At 52.2% G+C, this 20,571-nt stretch overlaps 1 protein-coding gene across 5 annotated transcripts in view; it reads left to right on the top strand.

Annotated features, from left to right (window-relative positions):
• TLN1 (talin 1) overlaps positions 1–20,571 on the top strand; it is a 128,992-nt gene that overhangs the window by 22,156 nt on the left and 86,265 nt on the right. For 3 of the 5 annotated variants that reach the window (XM_034788119.1, XM_034788118.1, XM_034788116.1), the window contains exons 1-2: positions 16,744–16,865; positions 19,812–19,975. In XM_034788119.1, the coding sequence (XP_034644010.1) occupies positions 19,846–19,975 (130 nt within the window). In that variant the 5' untranslated portion in view covers positions 16,744–16,865; positions 19,812–19,845. Of the gene's footprint in view, positions 1–16,743; positions 16,866–19,811; positions 19,976–20,571 lie in introns of those variants that run through there. The other 2 variants (XM_034788117.1, XM_034788120.1) reach the window with 2 other exon arrangements.

Here is a 20,571-nt window from a genome sequence, read left to right as displayed (position 1 = left end):
ATTTTGTTACCACCCTTACACATCAAGCTGGGTCAGATGAAGAACTTTGTCAAGGCCATTGACAAAACACAAGCAGTTTTCAAGTACCTCCGTGAAAAATTTCCAAGGTTAAGTGAAGCTAAGATAAAGGAAGGTGTCTTTGTTGGTCCTCAGATTCGTGAACTTCTTCGAGATGATGCATTTGACCATGCACTGCGTGGCAAGGAAAAGACGGCATGGAAAGCCTTCCAGTTAGTGGCAATAAATTTTCTTGGAAACAACAAGGCAGACAACTACAGGTGGTTGGTGGAAAACCTCCTCAAGGCATACAAAAGCCTTGGTTGCAACATGTCACTAAAGATACATTTTTTTGCACTCTCATCTAGATTTTTTTCCACCGAACTGCGGTGCAGTGAGTGACTAGCACAGCGAGCGATTTCACCAGGACATTGCAACAATGGAGAAACGCTATCAGGGCAAATGGAGCCCATCAATGCTTGCAGACTATTGCTGGACAGTGACAAGAGATGCTCCATTTAATAAATACAAGAGACAAGCCAAGAAGCGCCGAGTAGACACTGAATAGGACTAAACTATGTACATAATAGTTTTTTGCCTTTTGTTTCATAATTTTTATTTTTATAACCCTTTTGCTGATTTTTAAAGTGTTACATAAACAGGACAGGTGAACTATTATGTAAAGCAACCATAAACACATGAAAAGACCTAGGTTTACAATTTATGATTAAAACTCTATCTATACAATATACATAGACGTAAAATGTAAAAACTTAAATATCTTAGAAACAGTAGCCAATCAGTTGTTTTAATTGTCATATTTGAATTCAGCACATCAAAATACATAGCACATTTTATCTCTGAAGCAGACTTCTCAAAAATTGTAGACCAGGGTATTCAGGGCGCACCAGCATCACTGGGACCTCAGTTTTGTGACTCAAACTTCCCCGATGAAGCCTAAGCAGATCTGAGATGCCAGAATCAGGACCAATGATCTTTTATACAATGTCATGTCCTCTTTGACACGTAGGAATCTAGACGAGAGTGCAAAAGGTGATTAGGATGACTTGAAGGAGGTCCATTACCGGTACTTATGTTAATTCGTATAGCTAAGGCCATTTGCTTTTTCCTCCACCAGTCACAGGACATTTCAAAGAGATGAATACTGAGAGATCCCGTGTTTACAATTCATTTAAATGATATCAGAATACAGCACAGACAGGGACTGCTGATTACATGTCAATCCTACATATATATATATATACACACACACACAAAAACACAAACAATACCTTCCCACATGTCTTCTGTGGATTATTTATTTTGGAGGATGTTTAACCCTTTCTAGCCATGTGTCAGTTATGTTTTCCAGTGTGCATTACTGTGCCCATGCTTCAGAGGATACATGTGTGTGGCAGGAGTGAGATGAAAGGGTGGGTGGGGGGGAGGTTGCATGGGGTTGCCACAATACAGACATCTTAGTTGAAGCCAAGCAGGAACTACTAAGATGTCTGTACAGTGTAAGGAACCTGGGTATCAAAATGGAGGAACTGCTGGTGCAGGAAGTGAAACCAGGTATTATAGTGATAATGAAAACATGGTGGAATAGTAGTCGTGACTGGAATACAAGCATTGAAGAGTATGTGCTGTTCAGAAGTGGAATAGTATTGGATATTAATGATTAAGTAGACTGTAAAGAAATTAGAAGTGCTGGAATGGATAAAACAGAATCTGTTTGGTCAAATTCGCTTTGGGGAAGAAAGGTAACGTATGCTCCATTGGGATAGTGCTTGGAGACTGCTACAGATCAGTGTTCCCTCTAATTTTTTACATCCATGTGTGGAATGAATTTTGTTATCCCCTCCATATTGGTGCACATAACAAAGTTCATGTGATGGTGGTGGGGCCGAGGGTTCAGAGTGGGGTGGGGGGGCCTCAGGGTTAGGGCAGAGTGGGGGTTGGGTTGTGGGGGGATGAGGGCTCTGGCTGTGGTTGTGGGCTCTAGGGTGAGGCTGGGAATGAGGGGTTTGAGGTGCAGGCCGCCCTTGGGTGGCGGTGGGGGGAGAGGACTCCCCCCACCCTCTCTCGCCGCAGCAGCTCTGGGTCAGGGGAGAGGAGCCTCTCCTCGGCCATGGCAGCTGCGGCAGGGCTGGGCCGAGGGAGGGGCTCCTCTCTCCCAGCTGGGGCGGGTCTGCGCTGGGAGGAGCGTCTCTCCCCGCCGGGACGGGCAGGAAGGGACAGGGCTTAATCGGCAGCTGCGTGACCACACAGCTTAGAGGGAACTTAGCTACAGACGCCTGGGATCCGATATGGATAGATTTAAAAAAAAAAAAACAATTAAATAAATACTACTGGGAATTGTGTGATTATACGGGACTCTAATTCCCCACATATAGATTGGAGGACAAGAATAGTAAGGCCCAGATATTCCTGGATGTGAGAGCAGACAGATTTCTTCACCAGATAGTCACCAAACTAACAAGAGGTGAAGCTATTTTAGATTCAGTATTGGGAAGTAGCGAGGACCTCATAGAAGAATTGGTTGTAGAGGACAGCCTTGGTTTGAGAGATCATGAGTCAGTTCACTTTAAACTAAACAAAAGGGTAAACAGGTCTGCAACTAGGCTCCTTAGTTCCAAAAGGGCAAACTTTAAAGAATTAAGGGAGTTATGGAAGTGGACTGGACTGAAGAACTCAAGGATCTGAATGTGTAGGAGGCTTGGAATTGCTTTAAGTCAAAGTTGCAGAAGCTGCACTCTGAGCAAGGGGAGAAAATTTGTAGGGGAAGGTTGCAGACCAAACTAGATGAACAAGCATCTCCAATAGGTTATTTGGAGCGAGCCTACAAGGGATGAAAGAAGGAATAGATCATCAAGGAAAGCTACGTCTCGGAGGTCAGAAACAGTGAGAACTGCCACAAGCCAAGCGGAGATGGACCTTTGAAAGGAAATTAAAACCCATAGTAAATAAATAAAAGATATGAGTGATTTATCTTAGAAAACTCATGGAAAATGGGAGAGATTCCAGTGGATTGGAAAAGAACAAATATAGTACCAATCTATAAAAAGGATAAGGACAACTTGGGGAATTACAGACCAGGCAACTTAACTTGAGTACTCAGATAATGGAGCAAATAATCAAACAATCAGTTTGCAAACACCTAGAAGATAATAAGGTGATAAGTAACAATCGGCATGGATTTGTCAAGAACAAATCAATCATGTCATACCAACCTAATAACTTTTTTGTACAGGACAAGAAGCCTTGTGGATAGGGGGGAGGCAGTAGACATATCTTGACTTTAGTAAGGCTTTTATTACTGTCTTGCATGATCTTCTCATAAACTAGAGAAATATAATTTAGATGGAGTTACTATAAGGTGCGTGCATAACTGGTTGGAAAACCATTCCCAGAGAGTAGTCGTCAGTGGTCCACAGTCAAGCTGGAAGGATACATTGAGTGGGGTCCCACATGGATCAATTCTGCGTCCAGTCCAATATCTTCATCAATGATTTAGATAATGGCATATTGAGTACACTTATAAAATTTGTGGACGATGCCAAGCTGGGAGGGGTTGCAAGTGTTTTGGAGGATAGGATGAAAATTCAAAATGATCTGGACAAACTGGAATGGTCTGAAGTAAATAGGATGAAATTCAATAAGGACAAATGCAAAGTACTCTACTCTAGGACAGAACAATCAGTTGCACACATACAAAATGGGAAATGACTTGCATGGGAAATGACTTCCCCCTAAAAAGATGACTTGCATCTGAAGAAGTGATGTTCTTACCCATGAAAGCTTATGCTCCCAATACTTCTGTTAGTCTTAAAGGTGCCACAGGACCCTCTGTTGCCTAAGAAGGAGTCCTGCAGAAAGGAATCCGGGGGTCATAGTGGATCACAAGCTAAATATGAGTCAACAGTGTAACGCTGTTGCAAAAAAACACCGTTCTGGGATGCTGTAACAATGCTGCCTTTGGTGGGAAACTTCTGAGAGTATCAATTCATCCAAACTGTCAGTAGGTAACACAATCAGATCACCTTTATGCTTTCCTTGTGCCCTGGCTAGAGTATCACCCTGACCAGAGTTGCTACACCCTTTTCCAGCCACACATTAGCAACAGGCAAAATACAAGCACCAGAATTGTCTGGTCTCTGGGATTTTGCTAAGACACTAACTGGATGCAACCTAGTTCCAGTGCCATTCTCCCCAGCAGACACAAACTTAGGACCATTCCCTTCCTGGGCTTTAGTTGAATCCAGAACCAACTCTGAGACAACTGCACTATTCTCAACTATCAGAGGCTGAAAGGCACCTTCTGTCTGCTTCAGAGACCTTCCCCTTTACCAGACACACAGCTCGGGATCTCATTTCCCTTGTCCCAGCACACAGGGCTGTTCACAGACAACTGTGTGAAGACTTGGGTTGCTCCCCCCAAGGGCCAAGTCAATACCCCTGACAGACACAGGCACATTCCTTTCACTCTCAATTCTCCGCACAGGTAATGGATAGGGACACTCATCTTCCACTCACTCTCCCTGCCTTTCCAAGCTGCTGACTAGATAAAGTCATCAGCTCACAAGGCTGCCTAGGCTCCTCTAAACTTTTTGTCCTCCTCTCCCTTGTCCCAGCACAAAGGGCAGGTTACGGACAAATACCGGGAGAGTGGGGCAGCTTCCTTACGAGGCACATGGCCACTTCCAACAGAAACTGCTGCTCTTCTCACTACACTGAGCTACTTCCAGCAAATCATAGTGACCCTTTTCAGGTTCCCTTTTACAAGCTGTACTTGCCAATAATCCATTACCCATTAAAAATCTACCCTTTTCTTCCTCAATTAGGGCTTTAACCTGATCCTCCACTTTAATCTGCTCCTGAGAAACATTTTCCTGACCAATGAGATCTTTCTGCACTCTATCTAATTCCAGATTCACTTCTGAGACATTAGACAAACATTCAGAAACTTCATTCACAGATAAACTGATTTTTTGCACAGACAAACATTTGGAGCAACTCTCCCCAGGCAAATCATTGCCCACAATAGATACAGGTTTAAGCTCATTCCTGTCCTGTGACTGGCTACCTGGACTGAACAAAGCTTTAATATCTTTCCCAACCAAAAGATCCTTAGGCAATAACTTTCTTACCCCAGCTATAACTTCACGCTGAGCACCGTTCCATTCCAACTGGCACATGAAACTGCAAGCCCAAGAGCAAGGATTTTTTGAGAGTCTGTAAACTTGGGGCTCATACCTTATGCCTGGAGAATTGTAAATGAAGTACTTGTATTTAAGAAAGGAGGGGGAAAGTGATCTAGAAAAGTACAGGCCTGTTTGTTTGACCTCAGTTGTATCCAATGTGACAAAGTTCCTCCTCTATCTTGGTGGGTCCTGCGCTTATTGATGGATTTTCTTGCCTCAGAGATTCACCATGTGGGTTGGGGAACAGCCCAGAGACCTTCCCCTCTGGAAGAACCTACAGTCCAGGTCAATTGGGAGGTTTGGGGGGAACCCGGGCCCACCCTCTACTCCGGTTTCCAACCCAGGGCCCTGTGGACTGCAGCTGTCTATAGTGCCTCCTGTAACAGCTGCATGACAGCTACAACTCCCTGGGCTACTTCCCCATGGCCTCCTCCAACCACCTTCCTTATTCTCACCACAGGACCTTCCTCCTGGTGTCTGACAACGCTTGTGCTTCTCAGTCCTCCTGCAGCACACCCTCTCAGCTCCTTGCACCTATTGCTCCCAGCTCCTCACACTCGCACCACAAACTGAAATGAGCTTCTTTTTAAAACCCAGGTGCCCTGATTAGCCTGCCTTAATTGATTCTAGCAGCTTCTTCTTAATTGGCTCTATGTGTCCTAATTAGCCTGCCTGCCTTAACTGGTTCTAGCAGGTTCCTGATTACTCTAGTGCAGCCCCTTCTCTGGTCACTCAGGGAATAGAAAACTACTCATCCAGTGACCAGTATATTTGCCCTCTACCAGACTCCTGTACCCCACTGGTCTGGGTCTGTCACATATCCCTCCCCCCTGCTCAACGCCAAGGGGTTGGGCAGCTTGGGACACCAGACAGTGCACACGTGACAAGCCATCGGCGTTGCCATGATGGCTCCCTGCTCTGTGTTGCACACGGAACCGGAAAGGTTGGAGGGATAAGAACCATCTGGTCAACCTTGTGTTCTTCTCCTTGGTCCGCTGCATCCATTGAAGAGGGGCATGGTTGGTCACGAGGACAAATCTGCGCCCGAGCAGGTAGTAGCGCAATGTTTCCATGGCCCATTTTACAGCGAGGCATTCTCTCTCCACCACTGCATATTTTTGTTCCCTTGGAAGGAGTTTCCAACTGAGGTATAGAATTGGGTGTTTCTCCTCCCCGACCATCTGTGATAGAACGGCCCCCAACCCTACTTCCGATGCATCCGTCTGCAGGATAAACTCCTTGGTGAAATCAGGGGCTATCAGTATGGGTTACTGCAGAGGGCAGTCCGTAAGTCTGTGAATGCTTCCTCTGCTGCGTCAGACCATCTCACCAGATCAGGTCCACAGGCTTTCACTAGGTCTGTCAGGGGGCTTGCCCTTGTGGCAAAGTGGGGGATAAATCGTAGGCAATACCCCACCACACCTAGGAACGCCCGGACTTGTTTCTTGCGACTTGGTCGAGGCCAATTTTGGATGGCCTCTAACTTGTTCACTTGGAGTTTTACCAGACCTTTTCCCACAATGTAGCCAAGATATTTGACCTCCGTAAACCCTACAGCGCACTTGGCAGGGTTTGCTGTAAGGCCAGCTCACCTGAAGGTATTGAGGACTGCCTCCACCTTCTCCAGATGGGTTTCCCAGTCTGGGGTATGAATGACCGCATCGTCCAAGTAGGCAGCAGCATAACTGTTATGCGGGCATAATAGCTTGTCCATGAGGCGCTGGAAGGTAGCTGGGGCCCCATGTAGTCCAAAAGGGAGGACAGTATATTGAAAAAGAGATGTAGAGAACGCAATCTTTTCCTTTGCGTCTTCCGCAAGAGGAATCTGCCAGTACCCCTTTGTCAAGTCTAGGGTAGTCAAGTACCGGGCATTACCCAGACGGTCCACTAGCTCATCTATGCGAGGTATGAGGTACGCGTCGAACTGGAATACTTCGTTTAGTCGCCGGAAGTCGTTGCAAAATCTTGTGGTGCCATCAGGTTTGGGCGCCAGCACGACTGGGCTGGACCACTGACTGTGGGATTCTTCGATGATCCCCCAACTCCAGCATTTTTTTTACTTCTGCTTTTATTTCCTCCCTTTTTGCCGCTGGCACCCGATAGGGCCTCATTGTTACTCTGGCCCCAGGGTTCGTGACGATGTGGTGATATGTCTCGGTTGTTTGACCCGGTTTTGTCAAACACATCTTGGTTCCGGAAGATCATCTCAGACACCTCATTCTTCTGGCCTGGTGTTAAATCGGGAGACACTCTCGCCTGTTTGGAAGGCTTGTTTTCCTGGGTTAGGTCTTTTTGGACCGTTGTGCATGCCTCTTGTGCATGCCAGGGTTTCAGAAAGTTAACGTGATAAATCTGTTCTTGTTTTCTGCGTCCTGGCTGCCGCACTTTGTAGGTTACTTCCCCCACGGGTTCAACCACCTCATAGGGCCCCTGCCATTGGTTCAGAAGCTTGCTTTCTGCCATGGGTACCAACACCATAACCCGATCCCCTGGTTGGAACTGTCGCACTTTTGCCTGGCGATTGTAATGGGTTCGCTGGGCCTCCTGTGCCTTCTCCAAATGTTCCCGTACAATAGGGGTAACCCGGGCTATCCGGTCTCGCATCTGCATTACATGCTCTATTATATTTCTCCCCTCATTGGGTTCCTCTTCCCAGATCTCTTTGGCGATATCTAGTATGCTGCAGGGGTGACGCCGGTATAATAACTTGAAGGGGGAAAACCCAGTTGAGGCCTGAGGTACCTCCCGGATAGCGAACATAAGGTAGGGTAGTAGGGTGTCCCAATCCTTTCCGTCCCGACTTACCACCTTCCTTATCATAGCCTTGAGGGTTCGGTTAAACCTTTCTACCAACCCATCAGTCTGCGGATGTAAACCGAAATTCTCAGGGTATGTATATGGAGCAGCGTACAGAGGTCCTTCATTAGCTTCGACATAAATGGGGTTCCTTGGTCGGTTAATATCTCCTTCGGTAGCCCCATTCGGGCAAAGATCCCCACCAGCTCTTTGGCTTTAGTTTTAGAGGCCGTGTTCCGCAGGGAGACGGCTTCTGGGTAGCAAGTAGCATAGTCCAAAACAGCAAGTATATTTTGGTGGCCCCGAGCCGTCTTCTCCAGGGTCCCACTAGGTCCATGGCTATTTGCTCGAAGGGGACCTCTATGATGGGAAGGGGTACTAAAGGTGCCCTCAAGTGGGGACGGGGACTGTGCAGCTGAGCCTCCGGGCAGGAGGCACAGTACCTCCGCACTTCTTCATGTACTCCGGGCCAGAAGAACCATCGTAGGACTTGTGCCAGGGTCTTCTCTACCCCCAAATGCCTCCCAAAAAGATGACTATGAGCAAGACTTAATACAGCATTCTGGTGTTTTTGAGGTACTAGGATCTGCTGTACCTTCTGCCCCTGTATTGGTGCAACCCGGTATAAGAGATCCTTGTTCATTATGAAGTAGGGTCCTGGTCCCTGGGTTTTCCCTTCCACGGGGACCCCATCTATTTCAGTCACCTCCTTCCTAATGTTGTCATACCTTGGGTCTTCTGCCTGATCCCGTCCAAAATTTCCTCTCACGGGGCTAATCTGTCCATGATCTAGTGGCCCAGTGTCTGTTGCCTCTACTGGTTCAGTGGGGGTCAGACTCAGGTGCTTCTCCCTCCTGCGTTGCCTCCTTTTCAGCTGCGCGGGTCTCCTACCTACAAGAGCGACCCTCTGGCTTTGGGTCAGTATTCGGATTCCCAAGGCCTTAGCTGCCCTTCTTTCCCTTTTTGTCTTTCTACCCTGTCTGGGAGTGGAGAATAAATCTGGGGATATTTCAGAGAAGATTGGGGGTTGACAGTCTGCTGTGGATGCCTCACCAATTTTAGGGTCTCCATCTTTCTCCAATCCCCCTACTGGGAGTAAGTTTCCAAACCCTGGGAAGTCCCTCCCTATGAGCACCGGGTATGGGAGTTTAGGGACTATACCTGCTGCTACCTCAGTAGTGTTCCCTTGGATCTCGATTTTTACTGGGATGGTGGAGTAGTAACTAACTGTCCCATGGACACATGTTATCCCCGTACGTTTAACCTGCAGCAGCTGACTACGCTTCATGAGCTTCCCTGAGATAAGGGTGATAGCACTCCCCGAATCAACCAGTGCCGTGGTCCCTACCCCATTTAGTTTCACTGGTCTGGTATACATATGTGGGGTTAGTGAGACCCCCCACAAGGTGGATTAGGGAGCATGGATCTGCCTAGTTCCCCAGGTTGCACTGCATAGACTCCTCAGCATTGGGACACTGTGCAGCTTTGTGTCCCCACTCCCCGCAGGCATAACATCTGTATGGAGCCCTAGGCGTTCCTCTGTCTCTTGGTTTGGGCAGTCTAACATCATGATCCTCTTCTCCCTCAGTGCTCCGACTCTTTGTGGCCTCTAGTGAGCCTTCAGCCTCTCTCTTTTTACACCTGGGCCCTCCTGATGGCCCAGTCACCCGAACTTTAGGGCTTGGTGCTGCTAGTTTAACCTGGGGTGCCTCTTCCTTAACTGGTCGGGTCAGCTCCCTCGCTGTCCTTCGCCAACTGTAAGAGACCAATCAATTGAGATGAGCGATCATCAGCAGGAGGAAAAAAAACGCGATTATCACTTCAAAGGTTTTTTTTCTCCTGCTGATGATAGCTCATCTCAGTTGATTGGTCTCTTACAGTTGGTCTGGCTACTTCCACCTTTTCATGTTCTCTGTATGTATAAATATCTTCTTTCTGTGTGTTCCATTCTACGCATCCGATGAAGTGGGCAGTAGCCACGAAAGCTTATGCTCAAATAAATTTTAGTCTCTAAGGGTACGTCTACACTTACCTCCGGGTCCGGCGGCAGGCAATCGATGTTCTGGGATCGATCCCGGAAGTGCTCGCCGTCGACGCCGGTACTCCAGCTTGGCGAGAGGAGTATGCGGCATCGACGGGGGAGCCTCCCTGCCGCTTCTGGACCCGCGGTAAGTTCGGACTAAGGTACTTTACTTTATTAACGTAGCTGAATTTGCGTACCTTAGTCCGAAGTGGGGGGTTAGTGAGGACCAGGCCTAAGGTGCCACAAGTACTCCTGTTCTTTTTACCCTTAGGGATGTTGGCTTGATTAGCCTAACCAAACAAAGGCTGAGGGGAGATAGGATTGCTCTCTATAAATACATCGGCAAGGTAAACACTGAGGGAGACAGGAGTTATTTAAGTGCCAGTGTTGACACAAGAACAAATTGGTATAAACTGGCCATCAATAAGTTTAGGCATGAAATTTTTCTAACCCTCATGGGAGTGCAGTTCTGGGACAGCCTCCCAAGGCAAGTAGTGGGGGCAAAAGACCTAACTTATTTTAAGACTTCAAGCTATGTTTATGGAGGGAACGGTATGATGAGCTCCTATATGGCATATGGCCTAGCTGCGACTGCTGTTAGCATCCCATCTCTGGCCATTGGAGATATTTGCTAAGTGGGGAGGGCTCTGAGTTACTACAGAGAATTCTTCCCCAGGTGTCTGCCTGGTGGTGCTCAGAGTCTAACATCTCCATATTTGGTGTCAGGAAAGAATTTACCCCCAGATCAGATTGTCAGAATCCCTGGGGGGTTTCGCCTTCCTCTGCAGCATAGGGCGCAGAGACTTGCTGGATTGCACTACAGTAAATGATGGACTCTCCCTAACTTGAAGCCTTTAAATCAAATTTTGAGGTCTTCAGTAACTGAACCAGAGGTTCTGGGCCTATGCAGGAGCTGGGTGGGTGAGTTTCTGTGGCCTGTGATGTGCAAGAGATCAAATTACATGATCATGATGATCCCTTCTGGCCTTGGGGCAGGGTTGTGTGATTTGGGAGGGGGTGTCAGTGGGTACTGTGGGGTGTGTGGAGGGTGGGGGAGTGATTTGGGGAGGGGAGGTGCTGCAGGGTGTGTGTGGTTATGGGGTTGCCGTGGGGTGTTTGGCGGGAGTGCTGTGGTGGGGGAGGTGCTTCAGGGGTTGTGGGGTGCCGTGGGGAGGGGTTTGGGAGGAGCACTGCAGTGGGGGGAGGTGCTGCAGGGGGTGTGTGGTTATGGGGGTGCCGTGGGGTGTGTGGAAGGGTTTGGGGGGAGCGCTGCGGTGGGGGGAGGTGCTGCAGGGTGTGTGGTTATGGGGGTGCTGTGGGGTGTGTGGAGGGTTTGGGGGGGGTGCTGTGGTGGGGGAAGTGCTGCAGGGGTTGTGGAGGGCTGGCGGAGTTTGTGATTTAGGAAGGGATGTGCGCACACACTCCCTCCCCATTCCTCTCTCCCTCCCCGCTGACATTCCTCTGAACTAGGGTTCCTGCCTCATCAGACCTGCGGCGAGCCAATGGGGAGCCCTGGGCCGCCCAGCAAGGCTCTCCCAGAAACATTGCAGCAGTGCTCAGGAATGCAGCGCTGGAATGTCTCCATGTGGGAGGGCAGGAGAGGGGAGAGCTGCTCAGAACCCCATCCCGGGTCTCTCAGCCATGGGGTTCCCCGGGAAACCAAAGCAGAAGGGAATTCCCTGACCATGATCATACCGGGGGAGTGTGATTTGCTGCTCCTGGAGCTGCTCCAGACCCGGCCCTCCTTCACCCCCCCCTCAGCCTTTGCCTGGCCCCCTCGCCTTCCTCCTCTCTGCTCGGGCCGGTTCCTCACTTTACTGCCCAGTCAGTGCCAGCTGCTGTTACACCCAGATTCTACCCCGCCCCTCTAAAAGTCAGGGTGGGACTCTGGGCCCCACTCTGGGCAGGGGAGTTTCTTTGCTGTTGCTCTAGGAGCTTGCAGGCCTTGGTCCTGGCCGAGAGTTCAGCCACCTGGCCAGGATTCTGCTCCCAGGAGCGAAATAAACATTTGGGAGTTCGAGTGCCTGGCCTGGCCTGGCCTTGCCTTGCCTGGGGCAGTGCCTGGGCCTGGAAGCACTCAGCCCATCCCCTGTGGCACAGAGGGTAAGCAGGCTGCCCTCCGCCCCATGTATTGTAGCGTGGGTTTCTGATGGGGCTCCTTGCTGTGCGGCTGGGTGTTGCTGTGACAAGCTGGGGGATGGGTTGCCTGTGATGGGTTTTTAGTCTCCTCCTGTTAGGTTTTCTCTGAGCTCCTATCCATGCCATGGCCCTATTAGGAGAGGAGGGACCTTTCTGAGGGGCTGGGGTTAGACCAAATGCCTCTGCTTGGGTTAGCCTGTCCAGGCTCCCAACTCCAGCCAGACTGGTGTAATCTCTCCCAGCATGCTTCTGACCAGGGATGTCAGAAGCTGCATGCCTGGCGCTTGGGAGCTGGTCATTGCTGTGGCAACCGCCGTTTTTGCCAGTCCCAGCTTCACTGTTAGGTGGCATTTTGCATTTAACTTCATTGCTTTTAGGCAAGACGGGGTGGGGGGGGGAGGAATAGAGGGAGAGGCACCTTGCTGCAGCCCTCCAGCCCTTGGGTCCCGGGCAGCACTTCTTCAATAGAGGCCATACCTGGCCTGCTGGATTGGGGTGCAAGAGCATCTGACACTGAAACACCAGCTGAGGGTTCACACTGGCAGGCAGGGAGGAGCAGGAAGACAGAGGGTCATGTCTCCAAGGCCTGCAGGCCATTGGACTCACTCCTGTTCTCTTTGGCTTTCTGGGGGATGTGAGCGAGGGCTCCGGAGAGGAGGAAATGCTGAGCTGGCAGTGCAGTGTTTGTATCTAGCAGCAGCCAGAGGCCTGGATCAGGTGTGGTGCATCCAGGGAGCTCAGTCTAAATGGAAAGCCAGTACAAATGGGTGTGACAAATGGGCAAGGATGCGAGTAAAGGGGGTGGGTCCTCCACGTGCCTGGTGAGCACTGGGGACGGTGATGGTCCAGATAACTTAAAAGGTAGCATGGTCCAGGGGGCAGGCAGGGCACTGGCACTGGCCTTGGGCTCTTTCCAGCTTCCCTACTGTGAGAACACCAGCCCCTGGCTGTGCCACTGCTGCCTCTGTCTGGTCTCTGCGGGGGCCGGGACAGTCGCTTACTGTCAGCCTGTGCAGCGCCCAGCACCATGGGCACATCTGGCTACGTTCCTAGCATACAGAATACGTAGCACGGTGGTTAAATTGATGTGTTTGTAATGGGGTGTTGGCTGGCTGGTTTCTTGTGGAGGTCACAGCAGTGAATCGTGTGGGTGCCTCTGTGGAAGAAAGCGGGGTCACGGCTTACTCCTAGTAACTACCTGGGGAGGGAGGAAAGAGGGGCCCCGTGTCCCATCCAGTCCCAGCAGAGGCGTTGGACACTGGCTGCTGTGCTGTTTTTGCAGATTCAGGCGCACTGCAGCATGTTGGACATGGTATCAATTGGAAGTGACATTGCTCCTTTTTATTTTTTCTTTCAAGCTCTGAGACTCCTGCCACTCCCAACTGGGGCAGGTTCTGCCTCTGGCTGCTCCTTGCCAGTCGGCAAATGGTGCTCGGCCACTGGCTTTGTGCGTGTTTCTCAGAGGCAGCCTGTCAAATGACTGGAAGAAGCGCCAATGCTCCATGGACACAGTGGGGTCCCTTACAAGTCTGAGACCGGGAGGAGACCTGGTTCTCCAGAGGGTAGGGCTCACTGGCCCAATGTAGAGCATTCAGCTCAGAGACTGACGGACTGGGCAGTGTTACCAACGCTTACCCGTGAACCCTCCGGTGTCTGTTGGGGGATGGGGGTGGGGTCTGACCTGTGGAGATGGGGCTATACTGTGTTTGGGGTTTGATCCCCTGGCTGTGTTTGTCAGCAGTGCTCATCCCTGACCATAGTGCAGGGCTGTCCTCCTTCCCCAGGGTCAGGCATGACTTTTCCTCATCGCTCTTTGAGACATGGCTTACGATGGTTTGAGCTGATCTTTGACTGCAGGTGTGAGCAGTAACACAGCATGTTCCTGGGTCTGCACAAAGGATAGTGCATCACGGTCCAAAAGGCTCTGGCTGCTCTCCTGGGAACTGGATTAGCTAGGGACCCCTGTGTGGGGAGTGGGAGGAGGCTGCTGCTCTCTGCGGGGGTGTCAGAGCGTCACTAGGGTTTGTGCCCTGCCATTTAAGCTAAGCAGGTGAGCGCATGCCAGTATCTAGATGGGAGACCAGCAGCACGGATCGGGTGTTGCAAGGAGTGGTGTGGCTATAGGCTTCTGCTGGAGGTGCTGTCTGAAGTCCCGGTCCAGATCTCGTGGTATTGCCCTGGGAATAGGAATCACTCCACTGAATATCCTGGCCTGATCCCAGCTGCTGAGATTCCATTTTGTCTCCCCAAATCCCCATGGAAGTGTGATTTGGATACAGGATTCTCCTTCACTTCCTGTCCTGTGTCACTTCGCTGTGTGCTTTTTCTGTACCCCACCCAGTTGTACTCCAGCAGGTGGGATGAGAGTCAGCAGTATCCATTACTCCCATGTGCACAGAGTTCCACTGTTCTCTGGGTCGTGCCCACCTTGCTGTTGCCACACGGGCTTGGGTGCGGGCTACACAAGGCCATCCAGGGCTCTAGGTACGAACTTGGGCGGCTAGCCCACAGTGAACCTGTGCTGCTACGGCTTCACTGCTTTAGCTCGGGTCTGTCTGCGTGTGGTGCAGTCACATCTCCCACTGCAGTGTAAACGTGTCCGGAGTCTGCTCCGCTCAGCATGCATGCACAGCAGACAACTCCCCTGAGCAATGTTCCGCTTGAGAAAGGGATTTGCAAATAAATAACCCAAACCTGCCTGGGACTGACAGCATTGCTGTCTGGGGGCCAGAGCAGGGTCTGCACCAAAGGGCCTGTACTGTGCTTTGGAGTGTGGCTAAAAAGGCGCTCTCCTTCTGCTGAGGAATAGAGTTTTGGTTACAGGGGGCTGTGCAGCTCGGGGCAGAGGGAGGGAAGGCTGGGGGTTGGGGTTTACAGGGGGCTGTGGGATTACAGGGAGCTGTGTAGCTCAGGGTGGAGGGAGGGAAGGCTGGGGGTTAGGGGTTTATAGCAGGGCTGTGGGATTGCAGAGGGAGGGAAGGCAGGGGGTGAAGGATTGCAGAGGGAGGGAAGGCTGGGGGTTAGGGGTTTACAGCAGGGCTGTGGGATTACAGGGGGCTGTGTAATTCAGTGGGCGGCAGGGCAGGCTGTCTGGGAGTTGCAACAGGGCTGTGGCTGGGTGGCTCTCCAAGGGAGCAGTGGATGACATGGTTTAAAAAAAAAAAAAAAAGTGTGTGTGTGTGTGTATATATATATACACACACAGCTGAGAGCTCCCTGGTAGCCCTGGAACTTGGGGTGCCAGTGTCCCTGCCACCACAGTAGCTAAGAAACCAAACTCTCTTGTTCATTTTCCTCTCAGCTGCTCCGGAAGCTCTGAGATGCAGAGAAGGCGGAGCTGCCTGCCTGCGGCCTCCCAGCCCTGACCCATTGCAAAGTCACACTGGAAGGCTAGAAACAAACTTTCATGAAAGCTTAAACTCTGCAGAATTGGTTTATCCACCCCCACTTCCCCGATGAGAGCGGTTTTCTGGCTTCGTCTGTGGCATCCCCACCACAGGTGGGGAGAGTGAACTCAGCAGATGGCAAAGTGTCCCTTGGGGCGAGAGGGGGTGCTGCCGAGCTGTTGTGAATTCGAGGTGCTGTCAGTGTGTCGCAGAGATCCGTTCTCACTCTTGTTCACTACGGTGCCCAGTGTCCCACTGTGCTAGAGGCTGCATGTACACGCGGACGTAGTCCCTGCCCTCAGACTTCCCCCGCGCTGCCTGAAACGGGCGCCGTGTGGGGTTTGGTTCTGATGCTGCCCGCGCTACCTTGGGGGCTGAGTGCCCCTTGGTGTGGAGATTGGCTCAGGCTGGAATGGGTGCAGCACGCACAGTGATCATTCTGGGGTGTCTCAGCATCGGGTCCAGTCTGGTGGATTTCCATGCGTCCCCCCATTCCTCCACTCACCCCTTTGGTGAAGGAAACTGAGAGCCAAGCCAGGCAGAAGTCAGGAAATTCCACTGTTAAGGTTCCCATATGACCCTGTCTCTGCCGTGATGCACCTTTGACACCTGCACTGTAGCAGCACAGGTGACTGCTCGTGTCCTCGGCCGGGCAGTGGGACTGGGGCAGTTCCTGCGCAAAGTCTTTGCAGAGCCGTCGATCTGCCAGGCCCAGGCCGTCACTACGCTCTGCCCCATCCCTTCCTTTGTGCCGTAAGCTTTTTGGGGCAGGGATCGTGGCTGTGTCTGCAGTGGCCAGCGCTTAGGTACTATGGTGATGGGCAGTCATTTAAAACCCTATAATACCTTACACTGTTGTGTGTGAAACCATTAGCCTTCAGGCAGAACCAAGTGTTCATGTCTGCATGAGGGAGACCCACTTCCCTGTGAGCAAGTGTGTCCTGTCTGCCCTGGGTGGCTGCAGGGTGCCGTTTGTGGGCAGGGTACCATGTTTCACCCCATCCCCAGTCTGGCCCCCAATACCTCCCCAGGGTTGTGGGAGGTTTGAGCTGCAGCTCCTCTCACCTGCTAATGTGGATGATTGCTTGCAGGCAGCATGTTGCGCTCAGAAGAGCTGGAACTTACCCAGAATTCAACATCTGCTTGTGGCAGGAAATCGGCAGCTGCATATCAGAGTGGAGGGGGTAGGGTTTGTTTGCAGGCTGTTGACACTGCTCAGCGCCTGTGCTGGCAAACCACGGGGGCCTGCAGCTTCCTCCACACTGATTCAGCGAGCTCCTTGCAGCTAGGGCGGGCGAGCCTGACTGTGGCCAAGGAGAGGTGAGCAGGGTGGGACGCTGACTCGTGGGTCTGTGGGTTACTGAGGGCGGAAGGTACACAAGTGTGTCATGGGAGTGGTGTCAGCATGTCGTACTATCACCAGCTGCACGCCTTGAAAACCCTCCCTGACACCCGCCCTGCAGAGGTGAGGGGTGCTGCTGAGGCCTGGGGGCTCTTCCCTCCTGCTTTCTGGCTGCTTGGGGCCTGGTGAACTTGACACGCTCTGTGGCGGCCGGGAGGGAAAGTGGCTTCCAGCCTCCAGCTGGGCAGGGGGTCTCTGGGGGCGGTCTCTGAGCTCACAATGTGCTCGAGCTCCCACTAAGGAAGTGGGGGTGGAGCAGCCCTGGCAGGGTCTGGAGCCTCCAGTCTGGGACAGCCTGGCTCAGTGGCACTGGTTGATGCCTGCTTCCCATGATGGGTAGAGGCTTGGCACCCAGTATTGCATCTCCCAGCAGCCTCTAGTGATGGTCACCCTGGCGGGGTCTCTGGCAGGAGAGGACAGTTTAGTCCCCAGGGCTTGCACCACCCGCGGGGGAGGCTCTAGGTTAGGTTATTTTTCTGCCCTGATGGCCCCTGCAGGTTGAGTACCCTCTGTATGGCTTCTGGGACAGCCTGTAGGATCCCCAGAGTGCTTCATTCCCGTCTCGTCTGCCCCCCGTGTGCAATGGAATCACTGGGTCCCCATCTGCTGGAGATGGGGCCTTGCTGGGCTGTCCTTCCTGCCCCAAGCCAGGCCCAGATCGCCCTCCCCCCAGCCCCTCACACAAGCTCTCTGACCGGCCTGCTCCCTGCAGGCTCCTGCAGTCACCGACAGCAGCTTCCAGCTCCTAGCTCTTCCTGCCCTCACCGCTCCCCCCTCGCTCTCGCAGCCCCCGTCACTGCCCATCAGGCCGCCGCCCGGCTGCCTGCTCCCCCCTCCTCCCCCTTCCCACCCCCACACAGCGGCTGGGTCTGATGCCCCACCCTGGCAGGGAGAAACACAGACCCTGCTAATGGAGCGAGCCCCTGGAGAGAGTCTGGCTCCAGGCAGCTGCTGCCTCTGGGGAAGTGCCTGGCCTGGGGGGAAGTGAACACGGTCAAGATGGGCAGGGAGGAGGCAGCGTCGGTGTCGACATACAGAATATAGCTGAGCCCTGTGTGGTGTCCTGTGGCGGAGGCGGGAGCAATGGGTGTCTCCCCAGGATTTGTGTGTGTAGATTTGGGGGTAGCTCCCAGGATCTGGAGGTGTGTGTGTGTGTGGGGGGGGGTTCTCTGGGGGAGGGGCCGTGAGGAGATCTGAGGGGTCTGTGCTTCCTTTTCACACCCAAGATGTTTCCCCTTTTCTAACTCTCCCTGTTGCCCTTAGCAGCTCTCCTCTGGCTCTGAGACTCTGACCGTTAATTCCTCAACTCCTTGGCTTTCCCCACTGCTGGGTGCTGCCCTAGCCCCCATGCCAAGCGGCTGGCTGCCCTGAGAGGGGTCAGACCAGTGCCTTAGAGGGGAAGGTCCCATCCCATCCCCCCAGTCTAGGGCTGGGTTGGAACAACTGTGGAATAACGCAGCCTGTGGGGAAGTGTCCCTCTAACCTGGCCGTTAGGGTGCCTCATGCCTTGAGTTGGGGGGGGGGGGTTACAGCTCGTTATTTTGATCCTATTGAATGTAACTGGCTGTTCTCGTTCTCTTGGCTCAATGAGCTCTTGTGGCAGAGAGTTCCACAGGTAAACTATGCATTGTATAAAAATCATTTTCCTTGCTCCGTTTTAAATTCATCTCCGTTTAGTTTTGGTGACTGACCCCTTGTTCCCATGTTAGCAGAGAGGGTACGTGGGGCGCCATGTTAACCAGCTCTCTCTTATCACTCCCTCCCATCCCATCTCTGAGCAGACAGGCTTGTCTCTCTCTCTGGGTCCTTTCTTTCTGGGAGATGTGGCTGCATGTTGCACGTGCTCCAGGGAACGGGTGTGAGGCCACAACCCTCTTGTTTATGACTCCTTAGCACAGGTGGATGTCATGGGGAGACCTTTGAGAAACCCCTGAGAAGGAAGACAGGGCAGCACAGGCAGGGCCCTGCTGGCGCGTGGTTTGAGCTTGGTTTTCCTCTTGTGGCTTCTGTGTCATGGCAGCTTTTATTTATAATTTGTTCCCTCTCACCCTCCCCATCTTATCGGCCTGTGTTCCCTGTGCAGTCGCTTCCTCCAGGATGACAGCGTCACTACCAAGTAACCGCTATAGTCATCTCCTTCCCCGCACAGACGTGACAGTCACTGTCCATGGCTCACTTGGTGACCTTGGGGACAAGTTCCTTCCCCTTCCTTGAACTCTGTGCGTCCATCTGTATGGTAGAGGGGATGATCCTGACTGGGACAGATGGCCCCAGCAGCTCTCGGGCAAAGCTGCCCCATGGTACTGCTGCAGATTTGGGGCTTCTGCTAAAACCATGCCGTCCTTATGGTTGTGAAGGACCTTCCGAGCATGCTGCCCTCGCCCCGCCAAGGCGTACAGGGCTCTCTGGGCCCTGGCATGAATTGGAGAAGGGCTGGATCCCTTACCCAGGCTGCCAGCTGTGTCCTAGAGAGAGTCTCCTGGGGTGTGAGCAGCTCACAGGACCCTCTGCCCCTGGAGGGAAAAGCAACCCCTTTCCACGGGCCCTTAAATGAAGGGCACAACCATTGCCTGTAGTTAGGGAGCCATTCCCCAGAGGACAGGAAGCAAAAGTCACCCCAGGAGGGGGAAGGGAAAAGTAGGAGGTGATCTTTGTTTACTGCACCCTGGTGCTGCAGGGGTCTGTGTAGTGAGACAGAGCTCTTCTCCATGAGCCTGTGGGATTATAGCATCCTGTACCTGGCTTTCTGGGGGGACGGGGCAGTGCCAGGAGGCAGGGGGGCAGTCCCCAGAACCGTTGTGAGGGTTGGAATTGGTCTGGGTAGCAGTAATGGGGACTGATCATCTGTGACTTTTCTTTGGCAGGTGAAGCAGGAGCGGGGACCATCCAGCCGCCACCATGGTTGCCCTATCGCTGAAGATCAGCATTGGCAATGTGGTGAAGACCATGCAGTTTGAGCCCTCCACCATGGTGTACGACGCCTGTCGGATCATCCGGGAGCGCGTGCCTGAGGCACAGATGGGGCAGCGTAAGTGACAGGACCCCCAGAGGCGCAGGGGGTAGAGATGGGAAAGTCCCATCAGGTCCCTGTCCCCAGCCAGAACCATCACTTTGCCAGGGGTACTTACCCCCAGCAGCGGGGCTCCCTTCCCAGCTGGGAGACCAATCCTCAGCCTGATGCATCTTGCGGCTGCTCCAGCTGGATTTCCCCTTAACTCCACCCGTTCCTCGTTATGCCCCCAGATACCACCCCAAATAATGCAAAGTCTTTCTGGGGTTTGACGCCCTTCAGATTCCTGTCAATGCTGTGCCCTGTATCCTGAGGTTTAGCGTTTGCAACCCCTGAGGTCTAGTCCTGGCTTGGCAGGTTCGTTCCCCTTTCTGCATCTATCCCACGTGGCATGAGTGAGAACGTTACTGGATTTTTATGGCCAAAAGCAATGGTGAAGCCCAGGGGCTTACCCCAGCAAGAGAGTGGGACCCACAGGTGGTTCACACTCTAAAGGGGTGCTCTCTGGGACAATTACAGGACCTCAGAGAGCACTGGACCTGTGACTCCATGACAGAGGGTATCCAAATAATTCCCATTGGCCACCGCCAGCACCAAGGGGACAGAGGGGGAAG

This window comes from Trachemys scripta, chromosome 13, assembly GCF_013100865.1.
Source record: "Trachemys scripta elegans isolate TJP31775 chromosome 13, CAS_Tse_1.0, whole genome shotgun sequence".
NCBI classification, from domain to species: Eukaryota; Metazoa; Chordata; order Testudines; family Emydidae; genus Trachemys; species Trachemys scripta.
The sequence above is the reverse complement of the archived record's forward strand: the minus strand, read 5'-3'. Positions and strand labels throughout refer to the sequence as shown.